Source organism: Pan paniscus, chromosome 7 (genome assembly GCF_029289425.2).
Source record: "Pan paniscus chromosome 7, NHGRI_mPanPan1-v2.0_pri, whole genome shotgun sequence".
NCBI lineage: Eukaryota > Metazoa > Chordata > Mammalia > Primates > Hominidae > Pan > Pan paniscus.
The window spans coordinates 108,234,670-108,257,624 of NC_073256.2; the positions used below are offsets into that span (position 1 = coordinate 108,234,670).

At 36.4% G+C, this 22,955-nt stretch overlaps 1 protein-coding gene across 2 annotated transcripts in view; it reads left to right on the forward strand.

Moving 5' to 3' along the window:
• The window catches only part of NECAB1 (N-terminal EF-hand calcium binding protein 1), a 169,295-nt gene that overhangs the window by 73,783 nt on the left and 72,557 nt on the right, over window positions 1-22,955 (forward strand). For both annotated transcript variants that reach the window (XM_003821141.7, XM_057303049.2), the window contains exons 4-5: window positions 8,560-8,585; window positions 17,293-17,390. In XM_003821141.7, the coding sequence (XP_003821189.4) occupies window positions 8,560-8,585; window positions 17,293-17,390 (124 nt within the window). The remainder of the gene's footprint in view (window positions 1-8,559; window positions 8,586-17,292; window positions 17,391-22,955) is intronic.

Genomic DNA, 22,955 nt, shown 5'->3' on the forward strand with positions numbered 1-22,955 from the left:
CAAATGCTCTCTGATACAAGTCTCCATAGCCCTCTATATATTTAGGCTCTGACCCACTCAGGGTTCTAGGAATAATTGTGGTCTTAAGCAGAAGGGATTTGAAGAGCACTATGTTGACAGCCTTACCTTATGTATCATCTTGCTTCTGACAACTGAGTATTTATCTTGATTATAGGAACCAGTCTCCACTTCTACCCTGGTATGGCTTTCTCAGCTCACTGCACAGTTCAAGCCCCTATTTAATAACCCATACAATATCCTTGTTCCTCTAGAAGCAAGGCCTGTGTTTGTGCTAGGCCCTAGTGTTCAGATATGGGCTCAGTACTCTGGTGACTGAAACAATTGGCCCCTGCCTACTGGGCTATCAGAATAACATCTGTTCCTGATATCCCTTTGGTTGCATCTATTATGTCACCACATTCTTCTAGGTTAAATTCACCCAGTTCATAGATCTCAACTCAGTTTAGTTGGTATCTGCAGCACCTGATCTATTTCAGGAGGCACATCTATTTCTAGGTTAGTGTTTCCTACAGTCTTTACTGTCCCTTTGCTGTTAACCTGATTTTTATATGACCAATTACAAATATAATTCATGGAATTAAGAACAACTCAAAAATATTTGCAAGGTCAGATATTTGATCATTATTCTAATCTCCCAATTCTGCATCTGTTGATTTCCACTGATGCCATTCTGTTTAGTGTGCCAGAACCAACTCAACACATTTGCCCTGTTGATAATGGAAACATAATCTGCTCAAATTATCTTTATGAATTGAGAGATTATAATATTACTTTGTAAAATGGAGAACACAATGATGGCTGAGCATATTTGTTACTTGCTTAGTCTGCCAATAAACCAATGGGTGCATCTACTTCCATCAGAGTAGCTCAGCATATTGCTTATTGGGTCAGATTCTCCTGCCTCAAATACTGTTGTAAATGTCTTTGTAAGCCCCAATTAACACTTTTAGGCTATTAAGGGGTATAGCAGTGTTTAGCAGACTATTTTGCCGACTGAAAAATATTCTTCTGCACTGGTAATATTCAGACTGATGGGTGAAGAAGAGAAAACTCAGTAAAACATGAGTTAGGACTCAGAATTTAAAGATTCATAATTAGGTTCACAGTGTATGGAAATTTTAGCTTTGAAGCAAAGGAAGCTAAAAATAAACTTAAATATAATCAGGAAAAGCAAAGGAGGAGTTTAAAAGTCACAATCCTTTGTTCTTATTTATAAATTGAAGTTATACTGGTCATTAGAGAAATACAAATCAACGCCAGTTAGAATGGCAATCATTAAACAGTCAGGAAACAGAAGATGCTGGAGAGGATTTGGAGAAATAGGAACACTTTTACACTGTTGGTGGGAATGTAAATTAGTTCAACCATTGTGGAAGACAGTGTGTGATTCCTCAAGGATCTAGAACCAGAAATATCATTTGACCCAGCAATCTGATTACTGGGTATATACCAAAAGGATTATAAATCATTCTACTATAAAGATACGTGCACATGTATGTTTATTGCAACACTGTTCACAATAGCAAAGACTTGGAACCAACCCAAATGCCCATCAATAATAGACTGGATAAAGAAAACGTGGCACATACACACCATGGAATACAATGCAGCCATTAAAAAGGATGAGTTCATGTCCTTTGTAGGGACATGGATGTAGCTGGAAATCATCATTCTCAGCAAACTAACACAGGAACAGAAAACCAAACACCGCAGGTTCTCACTCATAATTGGGAGTTGAACAAGGAGAACACATGGACACGGGGAGGGGAAAATCACACACCAGGGCCTGTTGGGGGATGGGGGACTAGGGGAAGGATAGCATTAGAAGAAATACCTAATGTAGACAATGGGTTGATGGGTGCAGCAAACCACCATGGCATGTGTATACCTATGTAACAAACCCACATGTTCTACACATGTATCCCAGAACTTAAAGTATAATAAATAAAATAAATAAATAAACTGAAGTGATAAAGGCAGCAAATCTGTAGAAAAACACTTCAAAGAGAGACAACTAAGAATATTAACCTGAATGCAAAATTGTTTTGAGATCGTACTCTAGAATTGAGAGTTGGCATATAAAAGGGGGGTAATAGGAGGATTCTAAATTCCCAGTAGATATCAGACTGCATATCCCAAATATTTTTTATTTTCCTGATCAGTAAACATATTTTTTAGGAATTTGGATCATCAGAACTTGGAGTGCCCAATACAGAATAAAGTCAAAACAACTTTGACTGCCCCTAAGGATTGTAAATGAATGGTGTTAAGCTGTATATGTTGTGGCTTTTTGCAAAATGGAGAGTCTGGTCCAAACTGACATATCAAATGCAATTTATACCAAATAAGTGCATAGGAAATTAAATAATAAGAACAGAATAACTATGAAACTTACATTTTATGCTTCACACCTCTTACTTTTCCTGATTTCTTCTCTTTTTAATCACAATGTTTATTTTATTTTTCCCATTATGGATGAAACCTAATGATTAGAGAAAACAAAGATATGGAAAATTATAAAGACAGAAGAGCAAACCCACTGGAAGCCCTAGCATCCAGAAGCAATGTGGCCCATTGTTGGCTATTGCTGTTCATTTCTTCTGAGCCTTTAAAAATACATGTTTTCATCATTGTATATATGCCTTGATATGGTTTGGTTGTCTCCCCACCCAAATCTCATCTTGAATTGTAATTCTCATAATCCTGATGTGTCGTGGAAGGTAATTGAATCATGGTGGTGGTTTCCCTTATGTTGTTCTCATGATAGTGAGTGAGCCCTCATGAGATCTGATGGTTTTATAAACATCTGGCATTTCCCCTGCTGGCACTCATTCTCTATCCTGTTGCCCTGTGAAGAGGTGACTTCTGCCACGAATGCAACTTTCCTGAGGCCTCCCTAGCCATGTGGAACTGTGAGTCTATTAAATCTCTTTTCTTTATAAATTACAGTCTCTGGTATTTCCTTATAGCAATGTGAGAAAGGACGAATGCATACTATTTTTAATCTGGCATAATATTTACATAACTTTTAAACATAACCAAGTTATTGACAACCCTTTAGACACATTTTAATGATTTTACAGTGATACATAATTTACTTAGGTATTCATCTAATGAGCATTTAGTTTGTTTTCACTCTTTTCAGTATTGTCAGTCAGGCTGGGATTAACATCTTTGTTCTTTACTCTTCTTTGGCATCTAGCTGAGAATGCATTCTTGTGTAACAACCTGCAAGAATATGTTTACTATGTAACTAGCATTCATCTTTCCATTTAGCTTTTTTTATAAATTTGATGGCATCACTAGAATAGAGTTTCTTGCTGTAAACATAAGAAGCAGCAGGAAAATGTTGCATGCTATCAGATGTACATTAGGCTTATCTATGGATTAGTATTCTTTTTAAAATTCTGTACTACTAAAGAATGGATATATATATCACAGTAAGAAATGAATTCTACTAGAATTCATCCATGTAAGCCTTCTGCAACAGTGTTTTGCTACCCACTACTAACAACGTAGCACAAAAACAGCTGAATAAAGGAATATGTGAAGCCACAAACACTATAGTATTTTACAAACCTTGTCTCTTATTAAGGAACAAGTAGAACTAATGTCATGCAGATTATTCTAAACTGCTATGTTGTATGATATATTCCAAGTAATTCCATTTTCAATAATGGATTAGGGCTGTTTATTCTTTTGGAAATTCAAAATAAATCTCATTATGAAGCTGCAAACCATTCTGAGGAAAACAAATATAAAAACAAGATGAACTTTTATGTCCTTTTCAAGTCTGAACTGCTATGAAAACACTACGATTAGGAAATGACATGTTTTAATGACCAAAATGTTTTCAATGATGCTATTAAAAATTTCTAAGCTATCTAATCTGAATCTAATACATTTTCAAGTTTTGTTGGTTTTTACCTCAGAATCCTTTGCATCTATCTATTCATTTCTATCTATCATTTCGAGACTTCTAAACTGTTACTGATCAAACTCCCTTATTAGGTATTGCTTTTTAGCTTGCAATCCAGATATAGGTATATAGATTTGTTTATCAATTATACAAATGCACCACTGTATTAACATTTATACATTGTAAAATTATACAATGATAAATGAAAAACGTTTAAAAGTAAATATAAATACAAATAGAAGTTCAAATATTTCTTCTTGCCCATTCAGTGGCTGGCCTTCTATGCCACTTGGGTTATATTCCCCACTCTGAGAACTGGCCTGGACTGTAACTTGCAAACTGTTCTCTTGCCCCCTTTCTCACCCTTTTTCTGTCTGATATGGTTTGGCTCTATGTCCCCACTCAAATCTCATGTTGAATTATAATCCCCAATGTTGGGAAAGAAACCTGGGGAGAGGTGATTGGATCATGGGGGTGGATTTCCCCCTTGCTGTTCTTGTGATTGTGAGTGAATTTTCATAAGATCTGGTTGTTTGAAATTGTGTAGCACTTCCCCCTTCACTCTCTCTCTTTCTCCTGCTCCTGCCATATAAGATGTGTTCGCTTCCTCTTTCCCTTCTACCATAATTGTAAGTTTCCTGGGGCCTCTCCAGCCATGATCCTGTATAGCCTGCAAAACCTTGAGTCAATTAAATCTGTTTTCTTTATAAATTATGCAGTCTCAGGTAGTTCTTTATAGCAATCCAAGAATGGATCAATACTGAAAATTGGTAAGAGAGAAGTGGGACATTGCTATAAAGATAACTGAAAATGTGGAAGCAACTTTGGAGCTGAGTAATGGGCAGAGGTTGGAACTGTTTGGAGGGCTCAGAAGAAGACAGGAAGATGAGGGAAAGTGGGACTTGTTAAATGGTTGTTACCAAAATGTCCATAGTGATATGGGCAGTGAAGTCCAGTCTGAGGTGGTTTCAGACGGAGATGGGAACTGGATAAAGGTCATTCTCGCTATACTTTAGCCAAGTTACTGACAGCATTGTGCCCCTGTTCTAAGGATCTGTGGAACTTTGAATTTGAAAGAGATGATTTGGGATATCTGGCGGAACAAATTTCTAAGCAGCAAAGCGTTCAAGATGTGGCCTGGTTGCTTCGAACAGCATATGCTCATATATGTGAACAAAGAGATTATCTGAAACTGAAACTTATATTTAAAAGGGAAGCAGAGCATAAAAGTTTAGAAAATTCTTAGCCCATCCATGTGGTAGAAAAGAAAAACCCATTTTCTGGAGAGGAATTCAACACTGCAGGAATTTGCGTAAGTATAGAGGAGCTGAATGTTATTAGGCAACACAATGGGGAAAATGTCTCCAGGGTATTTCAGAGACCTTTGTGGTAGCCCCTCCCATCATAGGCCTGGAGGCCTAGGAGGGAAAAATCATTTCATGGACAAGGCCTAGGGCCCTGCTGCTCTGTGCAGCCTCAGGACATGGAGCCCTGCATCACGGCCACAGCTGCTCCAGCTCCAGCCATGGCTAAAATGGACCAAGGTACAGCTCTTGTTGTTACTTCAGAGGGTGCAAGCCCTAAGCCTTGGCACCTTCCACATGGTGTTGAGCCTACAGGTGTGCAGAAGGCAAGAGCTGAGGGTTGGGAGCTTCTGCCTAGATTTCAGAGGATGAATGGAAATGCCTGGATATCCACTCAGAAGTCTGCTGCAGGGGTAGAACCCTCATGGAGAATCTCTACTAGGGCAGAGCAGAGAGGAAATGTGTGGTTGGAGCCTCCACATAGAGTCCCCACTGGGGCACTGCCTACTGGAGTTGTGAGAAGAGGGCCATCATCGTCCAGACCCCAGAATGGTAAATCCACTGACAAGTTTCACTGTGTAACTGGAAAAGCCACAAGTACTCAATGTCAGCCCATGAAAGCAGCTACAGGGGCTGGACCCTGCAGAACCACAGGGCTGAAGCTGTCCAAGGCCTTGGGAGGCCACCCCTCACATCAGTGTGGCCTGGATGTGAGATATGGATTCAAAGGAGATTATTTGGGAGCTTTAAGATTTAATAACTGCCCTGCTGAAGTTCAAACTTGCGTGGGACCTGTAGCCCTTTTTGTGTTGGCCGATATCTCCTTTTTGGAATAGGAGTATTTAGCCAGTGCCTGTACCCCCATTGTATCTTGGAAGTAACTAATTTGTTTTTGATTTTACAGGCTCAGAGGTGGAAGGGACTTGCCTTATCTCAGATGAGACTTTGGACTTGGACATTTGAGTTAACACTGAAATGAGTTAAGACTTGGGGGACTGTTAGAAGGGATGATAGAATTTTGCAATGTGAGAAGGACATGAGATTTGGGAGGCATAGGGGAGGAACAATATGCTTTGGCTTTGTGTCTCCACCCAAATCTCATGTTGAATTTCTAATCCCCAGTGTTGGGGAGGGACCTGGTGGGACGTGATTGGGTCATGGGGGCTTATTTTCTTCTTGCTGTTCTTGTGATAGTCAGTAAGGTCTCACAAGATCTGGTTCTTTGAAAGTGTGTAGCACTTCCCTCTTCACTCTCTCTCTCTTCCTCCTGCTCCCACCATGTAAGAGGTGTTCGCTTCCCCTTTGCCTTCTGCCATGATTGTAAGTTTCCTGAGTCCTCCCTAGCCATGCTTCCTGACAGTCTGTGGAATCATGAACCGATTAAACCTCTTGTCTTTGTAAATTACCCAGTCTCAGGTAGTTCTTTATAGCAATGTGAGAACAGACTAATACATTGTCCAACCTCAACCCATCTGTCAGGGGCCTGTTTAAAGTGCAAATATGACCATGTTATTCACCATTTAAAAAGTATTCTATAATTCCAAACTGACAGAAAGGTAAAGTAGAAACTTCTTAGGTTATCATATAAGGCCTTTTATTGTCTAGTTCCATTCTCTCATTATTGATCTATGTTCTAACTAAAAAAACTACTCGGTTTTCTGAAATTGAATGCTCTTCATACTTTTAATTTTTATTACAGTGTTTCTTTTAACCAGAATGTGTTTCCTTTGGCTGCCTCCTCTACTACTATTTAGAGATTTAGCTCAACAATTTAACATTTGAGATTTAACTTGACAATTTTATCTTCTATGATATATTTCCGGACACCTTTTGCCAATTCTCTATTTCCCTTGTAACAACTATTTTATTGTATTAAAATTGTTTATGTGCTGTATGAGTCTACCTCTAAGTTGAGATTCTAGAGACAAGTAATCTGACAGAGTCGTGTTTGTAGATATTGCAACCTCATACATCTGTGGCAGTTAGAATAATGCCTGGCACATAGCAATAAATGTTTGTGGAATTAATGAATGAATGGGAGTCCATACCAAAATTACTGGAGAACACTTAACATATTCTACCTGGTGGCAAATATTACTTTGCAAAAATATTCATTTAGTTATGAAGATATAATTTATCTAAGATCAAGTATTTAGTGTCTAGAATGAAATACTGAGTTTAAAATAACTTTTAAAAATGAGTGACAGAGTTCATAAAAGTACCCAATGTTTGGAATGTTTATACCAATGCCTCTCCTGGTTAGCAAACCTGGCTACTACTTAAAGGACAACTGGATTAGGAAGAATATTTACATTGAGCATTGACATGTGACAACTATATAAAGTCAAGATTTTCAGTTAACTAAACTAATATTTTCCGTTGCTCTTTAATAGCCTTCAGCATCTTTACAAGGTTGAGTTCTATTTCTATTTCATTTAAACTTTCTAAAACTTATGAATTACTGTTAAATTTTTAGGAAATTCCCATTCAGCATTTGCTAATATGATCATTTTTCTCCTTTAAGTTATGGTGTAATAAGTTATAATGATTTATTACCTGATATTGAACCGTCTGCATTCCTGTACCATACCTTTCTTGGTAAAGGACATTATTCTTCTGATAGTCATGTATTATATTTGCTAATATTTCATCTTGATGTTTGGCATTTGCCTTCATAAGAGTAATAGGTTTATATTGTTGATGAGTAATTTAATTTCTTATTTTGTTTTAGAAATCATATGAAATAAGCATTGAATCAAACTTACCTCAAAGGCTGAATTTAGGAAGGAAATTCTAGCATTTCTATCAAGTCAGGACTTATGATAGCTAACATTCATCAAGTGCTTATTTTGTGCCAATTACAGTTCAGTGCTTTATGTATTAATTCATTTAAACCCTACAGCATCCCATGAACCAGAAATTTTTATTACTATCATCATCTTGGGTCAGACGAATTGAGACACAGAGATGTAAAGTAGCCAGAGTCATATAGAAGGTAAATTGCAGAGTCAGGATTTGAACTCAGGCATTCTGGATCCAGAGCCTACATTCTTTACCAATATGCATTCTTTTCCCCATCATGTTGCAGAGGAAAATAGAAATCTCAGGAATTATTTGTCCAAAGAATCTGACATAATCATTGTTAATTGACCTAAGACTATTTAAATAATGTAGAATTTATAAGAGAAATACCTTAACTACATACCATCAATTAATAATATAGATTGGAGACTAACTGTATTTAACTATTTTAAAACGTAGTTAAAAATATTACCAAAGTAATAACACTGTTTTTTTTTTGTTTCATCTTTTCAGTAATCTTGACACAGAAGAGCTATGTGGTAAGTGTTTCTTTAAGATCAGTCAAACCCATTACTTGCTTAAGAAGGAAAAAGAGTATTGTCTGATATATATCAACCTTGGAATTAATGTTGTATATTAGGAGTTCAAAAACAAAGGAAAAATTAATCGAGATCTCAAGGGATTTATCTTTACCCATGAATTTTGCTCAAGTATGTATTTCACTCCAGAAAGAGTTGGGCCTCATTAGTTCGTTCATAGAAGAAGAATTGTTGTTACAATCAGTATATTAGTTTCGCAAGAGCAAATTCTCCACAAGTTTGAATATATTTTTAAATTGATGTTTAATACAACTTCATTATTCTCTGCATGATATATTGTGCAGAGCCTTTTGTTACTATCTTACAAAGCTCTCTTCTTGAAATGTAAAAATAACTTTGTCTCATACCTGCCTAAACCATTCTGGAGTTGTAAATGTCACTTGCAAAACAAGTGATTCAATGGGGACAGATACATCTTTACAAATGCCTGGTTTAATAGCCTCTTCATTTATTTTCTTCATCTTTATGGTTGGAACAATAGTTAAAGATTAGAAATATGGAAAGGTAAAATTTTAAAATTTTATTATTTTATGAAAAAATAGAACATTATGAGACTATTCCATTTAAAACAGCTATCTTTCTCTGAATACTGGAAGGTTTAATGTTTTATGTTTTAAGATAAATGTTTAAGATAATACTTTTATTTAAGTTTGATCTTATTGTCTAGGCTACTCAAAACATTTTTGGTAGTTAGAGTTGAGTTTTGTCTGAGAACTCCTCATTGAAACTATCAGCATTTCCTGAACATCTTCTAATTCTTACAGTTTCAGAATTTACCAAAACCATAAAAAAGGCCATTTTCTTATATTCAAGAGTGGTTATTTTCCATTTCATCAAAGTGGTAGAGCAACACCAAAAGATGTTATATGAGAACAAAATATCAGAATACAGGGTTTCAAGGCAATAACTGAACAAAATGAGCATAATCTCCAACAACGACCTTTCAAATTTTCCAATGATTGTAAAAAAACTCATGCTTCTTATCCTAGCATAGTGTCCATCTCAGGTTCAGGGAGGAAAATCCAATTGAAATTCAAGATATGTTTATGGAGGAGCAAGGTACTCCGGTACCAAAGCAGGACATGCTTTTGTTAGTTATGAAATACCAACAGGGAAAATCATGCCATTCTTTCAGACACAGTCAGATAGTAGCATTGTGCACACATGGTTAAGTACCTGAAAGTGCCCATATGGACCATTGCCGTGAGGCTTTATGATGAATAGCAGTCACCATAAAGGCCAAGTTGTGGTCCACTCTCATCTATGTGCACACAGTCCTGGTCAGTGAACTGAAAAGATAAAATGGAGAACACAAGATTATCTTGATAATTTCATTAAGGTAGCAGACCCATTTCCCTAAAATGTCTAGCTATGTCAGGCCAAAGTAATTATTTCCGCAAATCATTCATTTATATCTATTTTTGGTTTTTCACTTAACTTTGCCTGGGTAGGCCGCAGCTGATGACAAAGCAAACTGTTATAAAGGCTTTTAAGATAAAAACACTAAGTGGTTCTTCTTTATTTGCTATGTTGCCTGCCTATTGTCATTAAGGAATGTTGTGTTATCCTCTGTTTTCCCTTGAAAGTACTTCAAGTTCTAAAGTATGATAGCATATCTCCACTTACTCCTCTACTGAAAAAAATATTTTAAAAATATGCCTTTTTTCTATAATGGAACTAGATTAGGTCCCTATCCTGTATTTATGGAAAAAGGTTTGGCTATGATTTTCCCCCTATAGCTTTAGTTAGGGAACTGGTATGTGGGGCTTTAATTCAACAGGAATTGTTCTGTGTTTTTTAAATCCAGTGATTGTATTCACAGTCATGTGTTATAATCCTCCCCCTCTCTGTTCAAGAATATGCATTTTAATCTCCAGAGTGTCATTTCATTTCTCATTATTTTGTGAATATAAAGTAAATATTTAAGTTGGCTTCTAATCAAAGCCAAATGCTTCAGTGTTAGCAAGTGAAATATGTCAATTCACACCCGGCACAAATTCCCCCTTGTGCGTGGGAGGGGCAGAACTTGATTGGCATGAAAAGTAGATTTCATATGTTCTTTCCTAGAAGCCAATTAAAAGTTGCAGGTATGTAAAACTTTAATTCTGAGGCTTTTACTTAATTTGTCAGTTACTAAGTTAAGGACCTAGAATTTAAAATATTTATTTTGAAAAAAATGTGTTTGTAATTTTAATTGTGAAAGTAATACATAACTACTTTTTTAAAATTTAACAGAATTATGTAGGCGTATAAGCTAACATGTCAATCTTCTTTGCCACTCATTGTCGTCCCCAATACTGAGCTCTACTATTTACTTGGAACATATTCTTCCAGACATTATTATGTGTATATTGACATTGATATATATGTGTACGTGTTGTTGTTTTTTCCAACAGTGAGATTATACTATATGATTAGTGCAGTTGCATCCCCTTTTCCTTCATTTTATTTAAAGGCTGCATAGTGTCTCATGTACCTTAATTTTTTTCAATCAAGTTCCTTTTAATGGATTTTCAATTTGAATCCAACTTTCCATGGGAAAAACAGGATTGAAATAAATATTCTCATATACATTATTCTCACACTCATGTTCAAGTAATTCTGAATTCTGAATGGTAGATTCCCAAACATGTAATTCCTCAATCAAGTTTTCTCTAAGGTGCACACCCACCAGCAGTTTATAGAAGTGCCGAAATTATCCACTCTTCACATACAATTGTGAAGGCCTTCCTAAATGCATTTTTTTTTGCCGTTATCTTATCACGATCAGTCAATACATAACTCAGTTTTAATTAGGCAATTGTGTTTGAACTCTGGCATTAAAGCTTTGATTTTGTATTTCTACCATAATTAGCTCTAATCTAAAGCATTCAGGAGTATAATTACTACCTTTCCTGGCCCTACCCTGTTTATGACTGTTTTCATAACCTTACTCATTTTTACTGAACCGTTTTGCAGATCTTGAAGTTGGTAGTTAAGAATAGGTAGTTGAAATATTTATAGATGAGCGAAGAATAATTGCAATGAATGTGCTTGATCTGAAAGCCTTTCTGTAAGAAAGCTTTGTGAGGAAGGTTGAATATATTTAATAGTGTAATTTCTCATCTAGTCGGCTGTTATCTACCAAATATTAAACTATTTTAAAAGTTATATGAAGTCTATAAATAAGATGGATAAAAACTGAGGGTACGGGGGCCGGGCGCTGTGGCTCACGCCTGTAATCCCAGCACTTTGGGAGGCTGAGGCGGGTGGATCACGAGATCAGGAGATCAAGACCACGGCAAAACCCCATCTCTACTAAAAATACAAAAAAAAAAAAAAAAAATTAGCCGGGCGTGGTGGCAGGCGCCTGTAGTCCCAGCTACTCTGGAGGCTGAGGCAGGAGAATGGCGTGAACCCGGGAGGCGGAGCTTGCAGTGAGCTGAGATCAGGCCACTGCACTCCAGCCTGGGCGACAGAGCAAGACTCTGTCTCAAATAATAATAATAATAAATAAAATAAAGTAAAATAAAATAAATGAGCGTACGGGAAACTCCAGAATAAAAGCTTATTCCCTTCATACCCAAGGTTCCTTTCGGTAGCTGTGCACTAAGCACCAAGGCTGCAGAGATTGGCAGAGCCTGGACAGTGCTCAGAGACCTGTGCCAGCAAGTCTGAGTGCTAGGAAATCAGAAGGCTCTATGCCCTCCTCCAGACTGCTGTGTCCTCCTCCAGTGGCACATGTCACTGATGATTGAGATGTAAGAGAGTTTGCGTGTCGCTTATCCCCTCAAAATAGCCCACATTTCTAGATCTGACTGACCTCCCTATTCAGAACATGCGGGTTTTAACACTGTCTCTCATCTCAATTACTTTCTTTTCTACCTAGTCTACTACTTGAGAAATCCTAACTGCTTGAGAAGTTTAGATGAGACTCATCTAAACTCATGAGAATACTTTGTGAGACCAGTTTCCACTGAGACTTTTGTGGCAGCTGTGGGTCCTTTGCTTCTGACAGAATTATTAAGCTGACCTGAAAACTCAACAACTTGAAATACTAAGGTGCAGGATAGAAAAACAGAACAAAACTGTAGTTTGGTAATGCAACACCACTGATTAAGTACAGAAAGGCAGGTAGAAACTAATTTATTGTTAGCATTTTAGTAGAGAAGATGGCACACTGGATATCCATGAGAATATAGCCTGCTTCCTGACAGATAACAGGCCTACTACATCTGCCTATAAACTGTGCTCTACTTTTTCATCATACCTAATGTTCAGACTCTACTTTTCAATGATACTTCATTTAAACTGATGAGAATTGGTTTTCACACATTTCCATAAGTGTAATATAACTCTGTTTTGCTCAAGTTCATGAAACCCACATACAGGTTTCAACAAAATAGGTCTTTTCTTCAGGAAGTTCTTCTAGTTACCAAAGGAAAAGCATTTTAAGGAATCAGTATTTGTTCCAAGTCATTCTTTCTAATGCCATGCCTTAAGGACAATATACATTTGCCCTACTCACACTGGTATTGTGATTCAAATGAGAAACATCAGTCACAAACATGAGAAACTTGGAATAAAACTTTAGTCCAAGCTCAGCCACTTCCAAAGATGTCACTGTCCTTCCCTCCTGCCTGCCACATCTTGGAGTTTGCAGATGTGCTGAAATTCTGGACTCCACCGCTCATTCCACTTCAAAGCTTTGGCATGGCTCATAGTCCTAGTTGTATGATGAAATCCCTCCCGGCAGTTGATACCTCCCTTCTCTCTTGATGGTGTCACCAACATTCCCAAATCATCCTTAGTGCATCCCTTCCTTTTCTGATAGGAGAATTTGAGGATGTCACTCTCCGTTCCATGGCTTCCCATTGCCCATAGTGGTCTCGAATTTACTCTGCATCATAATCTCCTAGGGAACCTCGCCCTCAACCCAAAGATTGTGATTTACTAGATGAGACCTTCTCAGTTATCTTCATGTCTAACAAGTACCCTAGAGTAGTGTTTCTCAAACTTAAATAAGCCTACAAATCACCTGGGGGTCTTATTAAAATGCAGAATGTGATTCAACAGGACTGGAAGTGGGCCTGAGACACTGAGTTCTAACAAGCTCCTAGGTGAAACTAATGCTGCTGGTCCACAAAACAAACTTTGGACAGTGAGGTACTAGAGGATTCTGACGCAGGTGGTCAAAAACACTTACCTAGACTTGAGGATCAAAGAGCATCTGGCAAGGACTGTTTCCAACACATACAGCTTTATCTCCCAACACTGACTTTTAGGATTTCTTTCCTTGCTGCCTCCCATTCTCAAATATGTTCCAGCCCTGTTCTTTATGTCTTGGCAGTGCTGAACTACACATACTCCTGCAAACATGACAGGAAAACAGCTGCTTCCATGCCTTTCCTCTGAGTATCCAGCAGGTTAAGTCCTATTCATCTGTTAACTGAGCCATTGCTGGTGTTTCTCCTATGAAGCCCTCTCTGACTCACCCAGGCAGACTTGGGCATTCTTTTTCTTTTTTTTTTTTCAAAGACAGGATCTCATTCTGTCACCCAGGATGGAGTGCAGTGGCAGAATCTCGGCTCACTGCAACCTTGGTATCCCTGGTTCAAGCAATTCTCCTGCCTTATCCTCTATTTGGATTGCACCTTGTATCTGGGCCCTTGAACCATTGTCTTTAACAATGATTATGTGTATTGCAGTTGTTACTTGGAATGTTTCTCTCTCCTCTCTGACTTTAGGGCTTCTGTCTTTTCACCTTTGTATTCCAAGCTCCTATGATAGCACCTGGCACATTTTTATGTGCCCTAAGTAAAGGTTTGTTAGGCCACAGAATGAGTAAGTGAACACTCGCTATGATGAAGTGGAGGGGAGTTCTCTCTCTTTATCTATGTTGGATGTGTCTGGCTCTTTCATCTAACTTCCCTCTTTGAGTTTATTGGAGCCCCCTTGCCTTGACTGCCTGACCCATATCCCTCAGTGAGTAAGTTATAAAAGAGCCTTAGTGACACTGAGCTGCACCACCTCAAAATAATCCTTACACTTAGATTTCCAACTTAAGCTCCTATCCACGACTTAAGTATTGTAATTCTCTTCCTTCTCAGTCATTTTCTTTACTATCTAGTGATTGTTCTTTTTTTCTAACTTGGAGAGTTGAGATGAATAAATGGATGAATGGACAGAAAGAATGAAGTCTAGATAGGTGTCAGCTCTGAAGCTTCTAGTCATTGTTTTTCTTATATGCTTTATCAGCATATGACTGCATCTGTGTGCATAGGTCCAATTTCAAAGTGGAAAGACAACTTAAATTCTCTCCAGGAACCTTTACTAATTAAGCCAAATGTCCATGAACGAAATATTTATTTTAAAAAGAGGCTTTACCTCTCTCTCTCTCTATATATATATATAGTAATTATTTTCTTATTTATCTTCTAACTAATCACTGTCTCTCTCTCTCTCTACATATATTATATATAGATATCTATATTATATATAATATATATTATATATAATATATTATATATAGATATCTATATTATATATTATATATAAGATATATAATATATATAAGATATATCTTATATATAATATATAATATATCTTATATATAATATATAATATATCTTATATATAATATATAATATAGATATCTATATAGATATCTATATATAATATATAGAGAGATATATAATATATTATATATCTTACATATTATATATAATATAGATATCTATATTATATTATATATAATATAGATATCTATATATTATATATAGAGAGAGAGAGAGACAGAGTTGCTTTTTTAGCAACAATTTTTTTGTTTTCACTTTCTTTTTTTTTTTTTTAGACAATGTCTCATCTGTAGCCCAGGCTGGAGTGCAGTGGCACTATCACGGCTCACTGCAGCCTCGACTTCCCAGGCTCAAGCAATCCTCCCACCTCAGCCTCCCAAGTAGCTGGGATCAGAGGCACATACCACCATGCTGTGTGGCCCAGGCTGGTCATGAATTCCTGGGCTCAAGTGATCCTTCTGCCTTGGCTTCCCAAAATACTGAGATTATACGCACGAGCCTCCATGCCCAACCTGTTTTCACTTTATGTTTTTGTCTATTTGCATTTAAAACCCCTGTCACAATCCTCTTTGAGGCATTATATATACAAGTTTTAAAATAAAAATGAAGTAACAGCTTCACTTTTTGGCATTTCTCTTATGCTTTTTGCTTGTTTCAACATAGTATAGACTCAGTTCTGATATTCATTATTTTTCCAACTTATGAATATTCTACGGCCACATTAACTGCTCGCTGGTTGATGAAGAGTGTTCATTTGTTATAAATAAGTGCACAAATAAAGTTAGACATATTTGTCAACCTTATCAAAAAGTCAACATTATAACCACAAATTAAAATGTTATTTTGAAGCAGGTATTTAAGGAGTAAATATTTTATTTATCTTCCAACTAATCACTTTCTAAAGAATCTTTATAAGAGATAGTTTACACCACATTGTTTTTAAGGAATGCATTTTACTTTTTGTCAAAAATATGTTATTTGTTTTTAACCTAAGGGTATACAGACTGTATTTTGACAACCATGATCTGGAATTGATTTAGTGTCCACCTGTGTTTATTTTCTTCTCAAAAGAAGTCTGTACATTAACTAATATATCAGTCAATGGCAATTTCCAGTTGTTATTAATATCAATATAAACAAATATTTCCTAGAGTATTAAATAAATTAATCAAGGCGGTTTCCATCAAACATGCTGAAATGTATTCCCATAATCTCAAGTGGCTTATATGTGATAATATATATCATTTTAATTTAGTTCCACAAATACTGTGGCACATTAAAGAGAGATGGCAGTAAACTACAGTTCATCCAAGGAAGGGTTCACAGGAATGGTGAGGACTATTCATGTTTTAGTGTCTGAAAACCCTAGATCTTCTCAATATATAAATTTATGTTAACCTGGTTTGCTTTCATTATAGAAATGCATAGATTTCTATAAGTAAATATAATATTTTGCATTTATATATATTTCAACTTACTAGTTTAGGATCAGTCCATGTTCCATACTTTTAATTTTAATCACAAATCCACTATATTATTTATTCCTAGCAACTGAAAAGAGTGATAGATTTTACTTTTTCTCTGCCCAAATTGTTGGGAAAAAAAAAAAGATTGTGACAGGGACAGTTACATAGAAGGTGCCACAGAAGACCCTCTCATGTTTTGCATCACTGACTCTTAACCTTGAAAAGAGCTTACCTTCCTTAAATGTTTCCTCCAAGAAACAATAAAATGTAACTTTTTTCTAAAATTACTATCCCAGTGAGATCTATAATACTATGTTGTCAAAAACAATTTTTTATTGAAACATCCTTGTCAGTAGATTCAGATTCATTTTTTCCTACTTTTGTAGGAAGGAACATTTCTTCAAGGATAATGGTAATCATTCAGATTTCCTTTTCTTTTTTCTTGATGTCTTAGTGAAATGAGCAGATTGTCACCTTATTTAGTCTTATTTGGAAACCTTCCAGTTTTCACTTATAGCTGACATTTTGTTTTACTCATTTAAGGAGTAAAGAATTAGTTGATTTTTTTGTTTTATGGTTACCTAAACTCAAATATGAATTTATTTCAATATTTTCATTTTTCAGAATATTTTTCTCAGCACTTGGGCGAGTATGAGAATGTACTAGCAGCACTTGAAGACCTGAATCTTTCCATCCTGAAGGCAATGGGCAAAACAAAGAAAGTAAGAAAATGTTAATGTTTATTTTCTATAAAAATCTCTTCTTTGAAAAAGATTTTTCTTGAAAATCATACCTATTTTCAACTATAGATTCTTTATTATCACTGATAGTTTATTTTTCTTCATACTAAATGAGCTATGTTATTCATTTGTAACATAATTATAAACACTATATGCTAAAGACTGTGCTTTGTGTTGAGGATACAAAGATACAAAGAGCTGTTAGAATAGCTCTCAGCCTGGTGGTGATGCAAGTGTGTTAACTAAGTAGTATGTTTTGGATCTTGTCCCTCCCCAAATCCCATGTCGAATTGTAATCCCCAGGGTTGGAGGTTGGGCCTGGTGGGAGATGATTGGATCATGGATCACCATTCCCCCAGTGCTGTTCTCCTGATGTTGAATGAGTGAGTTATCATGCAATCTGGTTGTTTAAAAGTGTATGGCGCCTCCTCCGCCCCTCTCCTTCCTCCTCTGGCCATGTGACATGCCTTGCTTCTCCTTTGCCTTCCACCATGATTGAAAGCTCCCTGAGGCCTCCCCAGAAACAGAAGCCACTATGCTTCCTGTACAGCCTGCAGAACTGTGAGCCAATTAAACCTACTTTCTTTATAAATTACTCAGCCTCAGGTATTTCTTTATAGCAATGAGGGAACTGACTAATGTGCTAAGCATTACAGTATAGCCCAATGAGAAGCACAAGATAACACATCTAATTCATGCTGGAGATGAGATGACACCTGAACGCTTAGAGATAAAGGAAGTTGGTAGAGCTGGACAAAGGAGACAAACACAGGGAACAGCACGTGCAGAGGCTCTGAGTCAAGAGGGTCACAGGACACTCTAGGAAATGAAGCTGGACAGTAAGGATAAAGTACCAAAGCGTGGCATGATGTAAGATGAAACTGGAGTGCTAGGGAGGGCCCACATCTTTCATGATGTCAGCAAAGCTAAGGATTTAGGCCTGTATCCTAAGTGCAAATAAATCAGCAAATAATTTAAGCAGAAATAAAAACAAAAAACCTCATGCAGTCTTTCAAAAAGACCATACAAGAATTAACTTGGGATTGGGGTGGATAATATAGAGGAATAGGATCAGAAAGATGAGTGAGTAGGCTAATTCATTAGTCTGGGTAAGAAATGTTGATATTTGGAAAACAATAAAGACTCAACTGAATTTTGAAAAATAAAGTTCAGAAAGTCCCCTAAAACTTCCAGGAAAACAGAAAATATAGGAAAATTGGAGCACCAGCCTAGTGTATCCTATATCCAAATAACAAATTCCAAAAAGAGAGAGAGAGAAAAAAAATAAAGGAAAACAGGTAAAAGGTGGAATCAGAATACATTTTCTTTAGACCTCTTCAGGAATATTTGGAAACTGTATAATAACTTCATCCCTTGGAAACTTCTCTCCAGAAATGGCCATTAAAAAATTATCTGCTTTGTGTGTCTAGCTTCTTCTTGCTCTTCAAGTCTCATCTTAAATACCATGGCCTCAGAAAGGTCTTCTCTGACCACTCTATCTAAAAAAAAGAAAAGGTCATCTCAATTAGAGTAGATCATCTGTTCCTTGCTGGCAATTTATCATAATCAGTGAGTAACTGTGCAATGTTTTCGTTGTTGTTTATTTGTTGTCTGTAAAGAGAGAGAAGGGCAGTGACTGTTTTTTGTTTTTTTATGTTTTTTTTTTGTTTTGTTTTTGGCTTACCGTGTTTACTCTGAACCTAGCATAGGACCTGACAATTAAAATCATACTCAAAAATTTATTGATGGATTAAATTAATTGATTGGTTAAATGAACACACATATAGCTCCAAAAGCTAAATACTTTTGCTCCTAAAAGAAAAATTGCTCCTAAGTTAATTTAAGAAGCTTCCAGATTGCCTCTAATAGGAAGAAAAAAACAAGTTATATAATCTTCTTTATTTCCTCAGAAATATGCACTAAAATCATGCTGTTTTCCTTGTATTAAGACAATGAGATTTTGTGGGATTTAAATTGAGGTCAACCTGTTGTTTTGGTTTCTTAAGTTACAAAATCTTTTTCTTGGCACTGACCCTTAAAAATGCATGTGATTCATATTATACTGTTTAACCAAGAAAAACATATGTCTCTGATTTAAATTAAAAAGGAAAAAGAAAAAAAGAATTAGTCAAAATTAAAATTAGAAAAAGCCCCTTTGTGTAATAGCTCAAAGATGAGTAAAATGCAAGAGTTTTGACGTTTCTCAAGCCACTGTTGAATAGACATCTTCACACTGTCTAGCACATGGACCCTTCAGAATGAGAAATCTAGCATTTTTCTCTATATTTCTACCCAGATAAAAAGTCCTGTCTCAGTAGGAAGATCTGATTGTTCTAGGGTTTTATGAAAAATGAAATACAAGCCTTTTGTGATCTATCTTGACTGGCAGTACCTCTGTTTGCAGTGTCAGAGAATGGATAAAATGGGATTTAGCTGCCTACCTTAAACTCCAGGAAGTGACTCAGGACAGATACAATCCGTCATTATTTTCCCTCCTCCTCTTTCTCCCTTAACCCCAGCCTTTTGTCAGATCCTCAAGGGCTACATGGATTATTTTACTTTGCTTGTTATTCTGGAACAAAACACCATAGGTCAAATTCCAAATGGCCATTTGAAAGTCCCAGAGGTAACGAAAACCAGAACCCTCTGTCTGAATTTGGAATGTCTCACACACACACAAAAAAATAGCTTTGTCAATTAGTTTTTCTTCTTTCTACAGGGTAGAGGTGATAAGCTAACTTGCAGCATTAGTATGTGAAGTGCTTGTAATCTCAAAGCAAATGTAGAATTCTGATGCTACGGCTGAATTCATCGTGTGCTATGTTATATAAACACAAATGGGATTCCCTGTTTATTAGTAGGGCTTAAAAGGAGATTATCATAAGCTAAAGTGAAGAATGGCATTCTTAAAATAATTATTTGGGGTTTGTTAGTTACTTTAATGAGTGCAGCCGTTAAATTTTCCAAAATTAAAATGTATATATATTTTTTCTTCTGACAGTTATTTTTCAAACAAACACAGCCTACAATACATTTTCAATAATTCTAAGAAAGAAATAGACTTGAATCCTAGCACTGCCAGGCCTCTGCCTCTCTCTTACTCTCCTACATCTGTCTTCAGGAACTATGTTGATTTTAGCATCTACAGATCCCTTTATCTCAATCTTTTCATCTCTCCTCTATCTCTAGTTTTTTTATGTTGAGCATCTGGGCCTCCCAGGGCTCCATAGTCCTTTCACTAAAGATCACAATCATTTTATTTGAGTCTTACTATGAAAAAGATGAAATAGCAATAGGACACAGAATTTCTATTTGGGACAAACATCATTACTATAATTTTATGTAGGACTTATTATTAAAATTTTCCCTTGTTTTATGCAAAATATCCAAGCTGAAATGATACCATATGTGGCATAGTAAAATACCCTTGTAGGCTTACAGAAGGCAAGCATTTTAATTATTCATTATAGTTTCATTGCAATCCTTTACGTATTCAATCCTTAAGTATTTAAAAATAAAATGAAAAAATTATTCTTGGACTTCAGAGCAACCACAAAAATACTTTTTAAACCGTTTATATGACATCTTCTTTTTTCCTTGAAATTATCTGTCAAAATAAGTTTGCTTAGGGAAGAGGAAGTAGAGACTAGGAGGATGGAAAATAGGAGAGAAGTGTCTTGAGGTTGCAAGTTTGGTTCAATAGGACAGAAGCCCTGAGTCAGGCCCAAGCCTTGGAATCCTCCATGCAGCCCTGGCCAGACTTCTGCCCAACACCTGGCAAAGGGGAACTCAATGCCTCTGGAAAGGTTGCTCAATGAAGTAAGGAGGAACATATTCTCTCATATCAGACCCTAGTTATCCTGAAGGACTCTGCAGTACCTACTTCCTGGACAGAGAAACCTCCACCTCTAACTGGGTAAGGAGGAGATAGAACTCAGATGAGAGCCCTAACCCTTCTAATTCATGTGAGCATGACTTTGGGTATAATTTAAAGGTGATAAAATACCACTTTGAGGTTATTGATAGAGTTCACACAGTGGTATAGATGAGTAGTTCAGGCAAAGATCATCAACAAGGTGGTGGCTAAGGTGGATATGCTAGAAGGATGGAGGACAGAGTACATAGTAATGTCTGGGCAGGCTCAAGACTTGCCCTGGCACCTACCTGGCAACCATGTCACTGGTTCTTTCTAGCCATTGCTGCAGCCCCACCAGACTCTTGGTGACTGATCTGACTTCTCCGAGCCAAGTTGCCAGATGATGCCTAATGACTCTTCTTTCCTGCCGGACTAGGGCTTCCGTGGCTATGACCAAAAAGAGAATGAGGAATAGCTGTCAATGCCAACTAGCATTCATATAGCACCTTGGAGTTTTCAACATGTTTTCATATACAGTATTTCAGTTACTCTTCATCACATCTTAGTAAGGAATGTTAGGCAAAAGGTAATATACACATTTCAAAAATGAGGAAACTGAGTCACAATGTGGCTAGTTGATTTATCAATATCCTAAAGATAATGAGATTTAAACCAAGTGATTCTCGTTTAATTTTTTTTATTTAAGGTTTATGTGGTTCCATATGAACATACTATAAATATGCAGCTGTAGGTTCTATCATGACACAAAACATTTCTGGTATTAGGTACCTTTGGTCTTTGAAACAATCAAAGTCTTTAGAGTTCAGCTGTGGCTCAGCAAAGGCATAAAGATTTTTAGCTTCTCTGTTAAAAATATTTTCAGTTTTGTTTTTGACAAATGAATAAGTAGGTGTCCAGAGCTCAGTGTAATATGTGAAGAAAATATGAAAGAAATTATAGACAGAAGCAGATGATAATTAAATGCTGAAATCATAATTAAATCCTGAAATCAAAAGATGAAGGTGCATAAGCAAAGTTCTAGGCAAGGAAGTTCATATTTTTTATTATAGTTTGTTGTCATTAGAGAAATGAAATTTAATTAGAAAATAAGAGAAGTTACATACCCAGGTCAAACAATAGATATTTAGCTTTTTACTTACTAGAATGAAATATATCCAAAGGAAAGGCTACTGTACTTGAGAGAAGTAAGCAAAAATATTGGTCTTCTGGGCTCTGGATGAATTTATAAAGGATCCGAAAGCATTCCAATAGGAGTCCTACTGATTTGTTTTTTTTTCAAATAGGTAACTGTACTATTTCTTGATTGACACTTAAAATGCCATGTTTACTATTTGCTAAATACTTATAATGTACTCAGTTTTGTGTCAGAGCTCACTATTCTGTTCCTGTGGTAAACTGTCTTTTCTAGTGTTAAGTATTATTAACACGTTATCTTAATTCTTGTATACTTAGATATATTTGAAAATGTAAAAGCGCAGGTCTTCTCTGTTCTCTCTCTCTCTCGTTTTTGATTTTTGTATGTTGTTTGTTTTGTTTTTTTGGTGGAGACAGGGTTTCACTGTGTTGCCCAGGCTGGTTTCAGACTCCTGAGCTCAGGTGATCCATCCACTTTAGCCTTCCAAAGTGCTGGGATTATAGGCGAGAGCCACAGCACCTGTCCTGATTGTTCT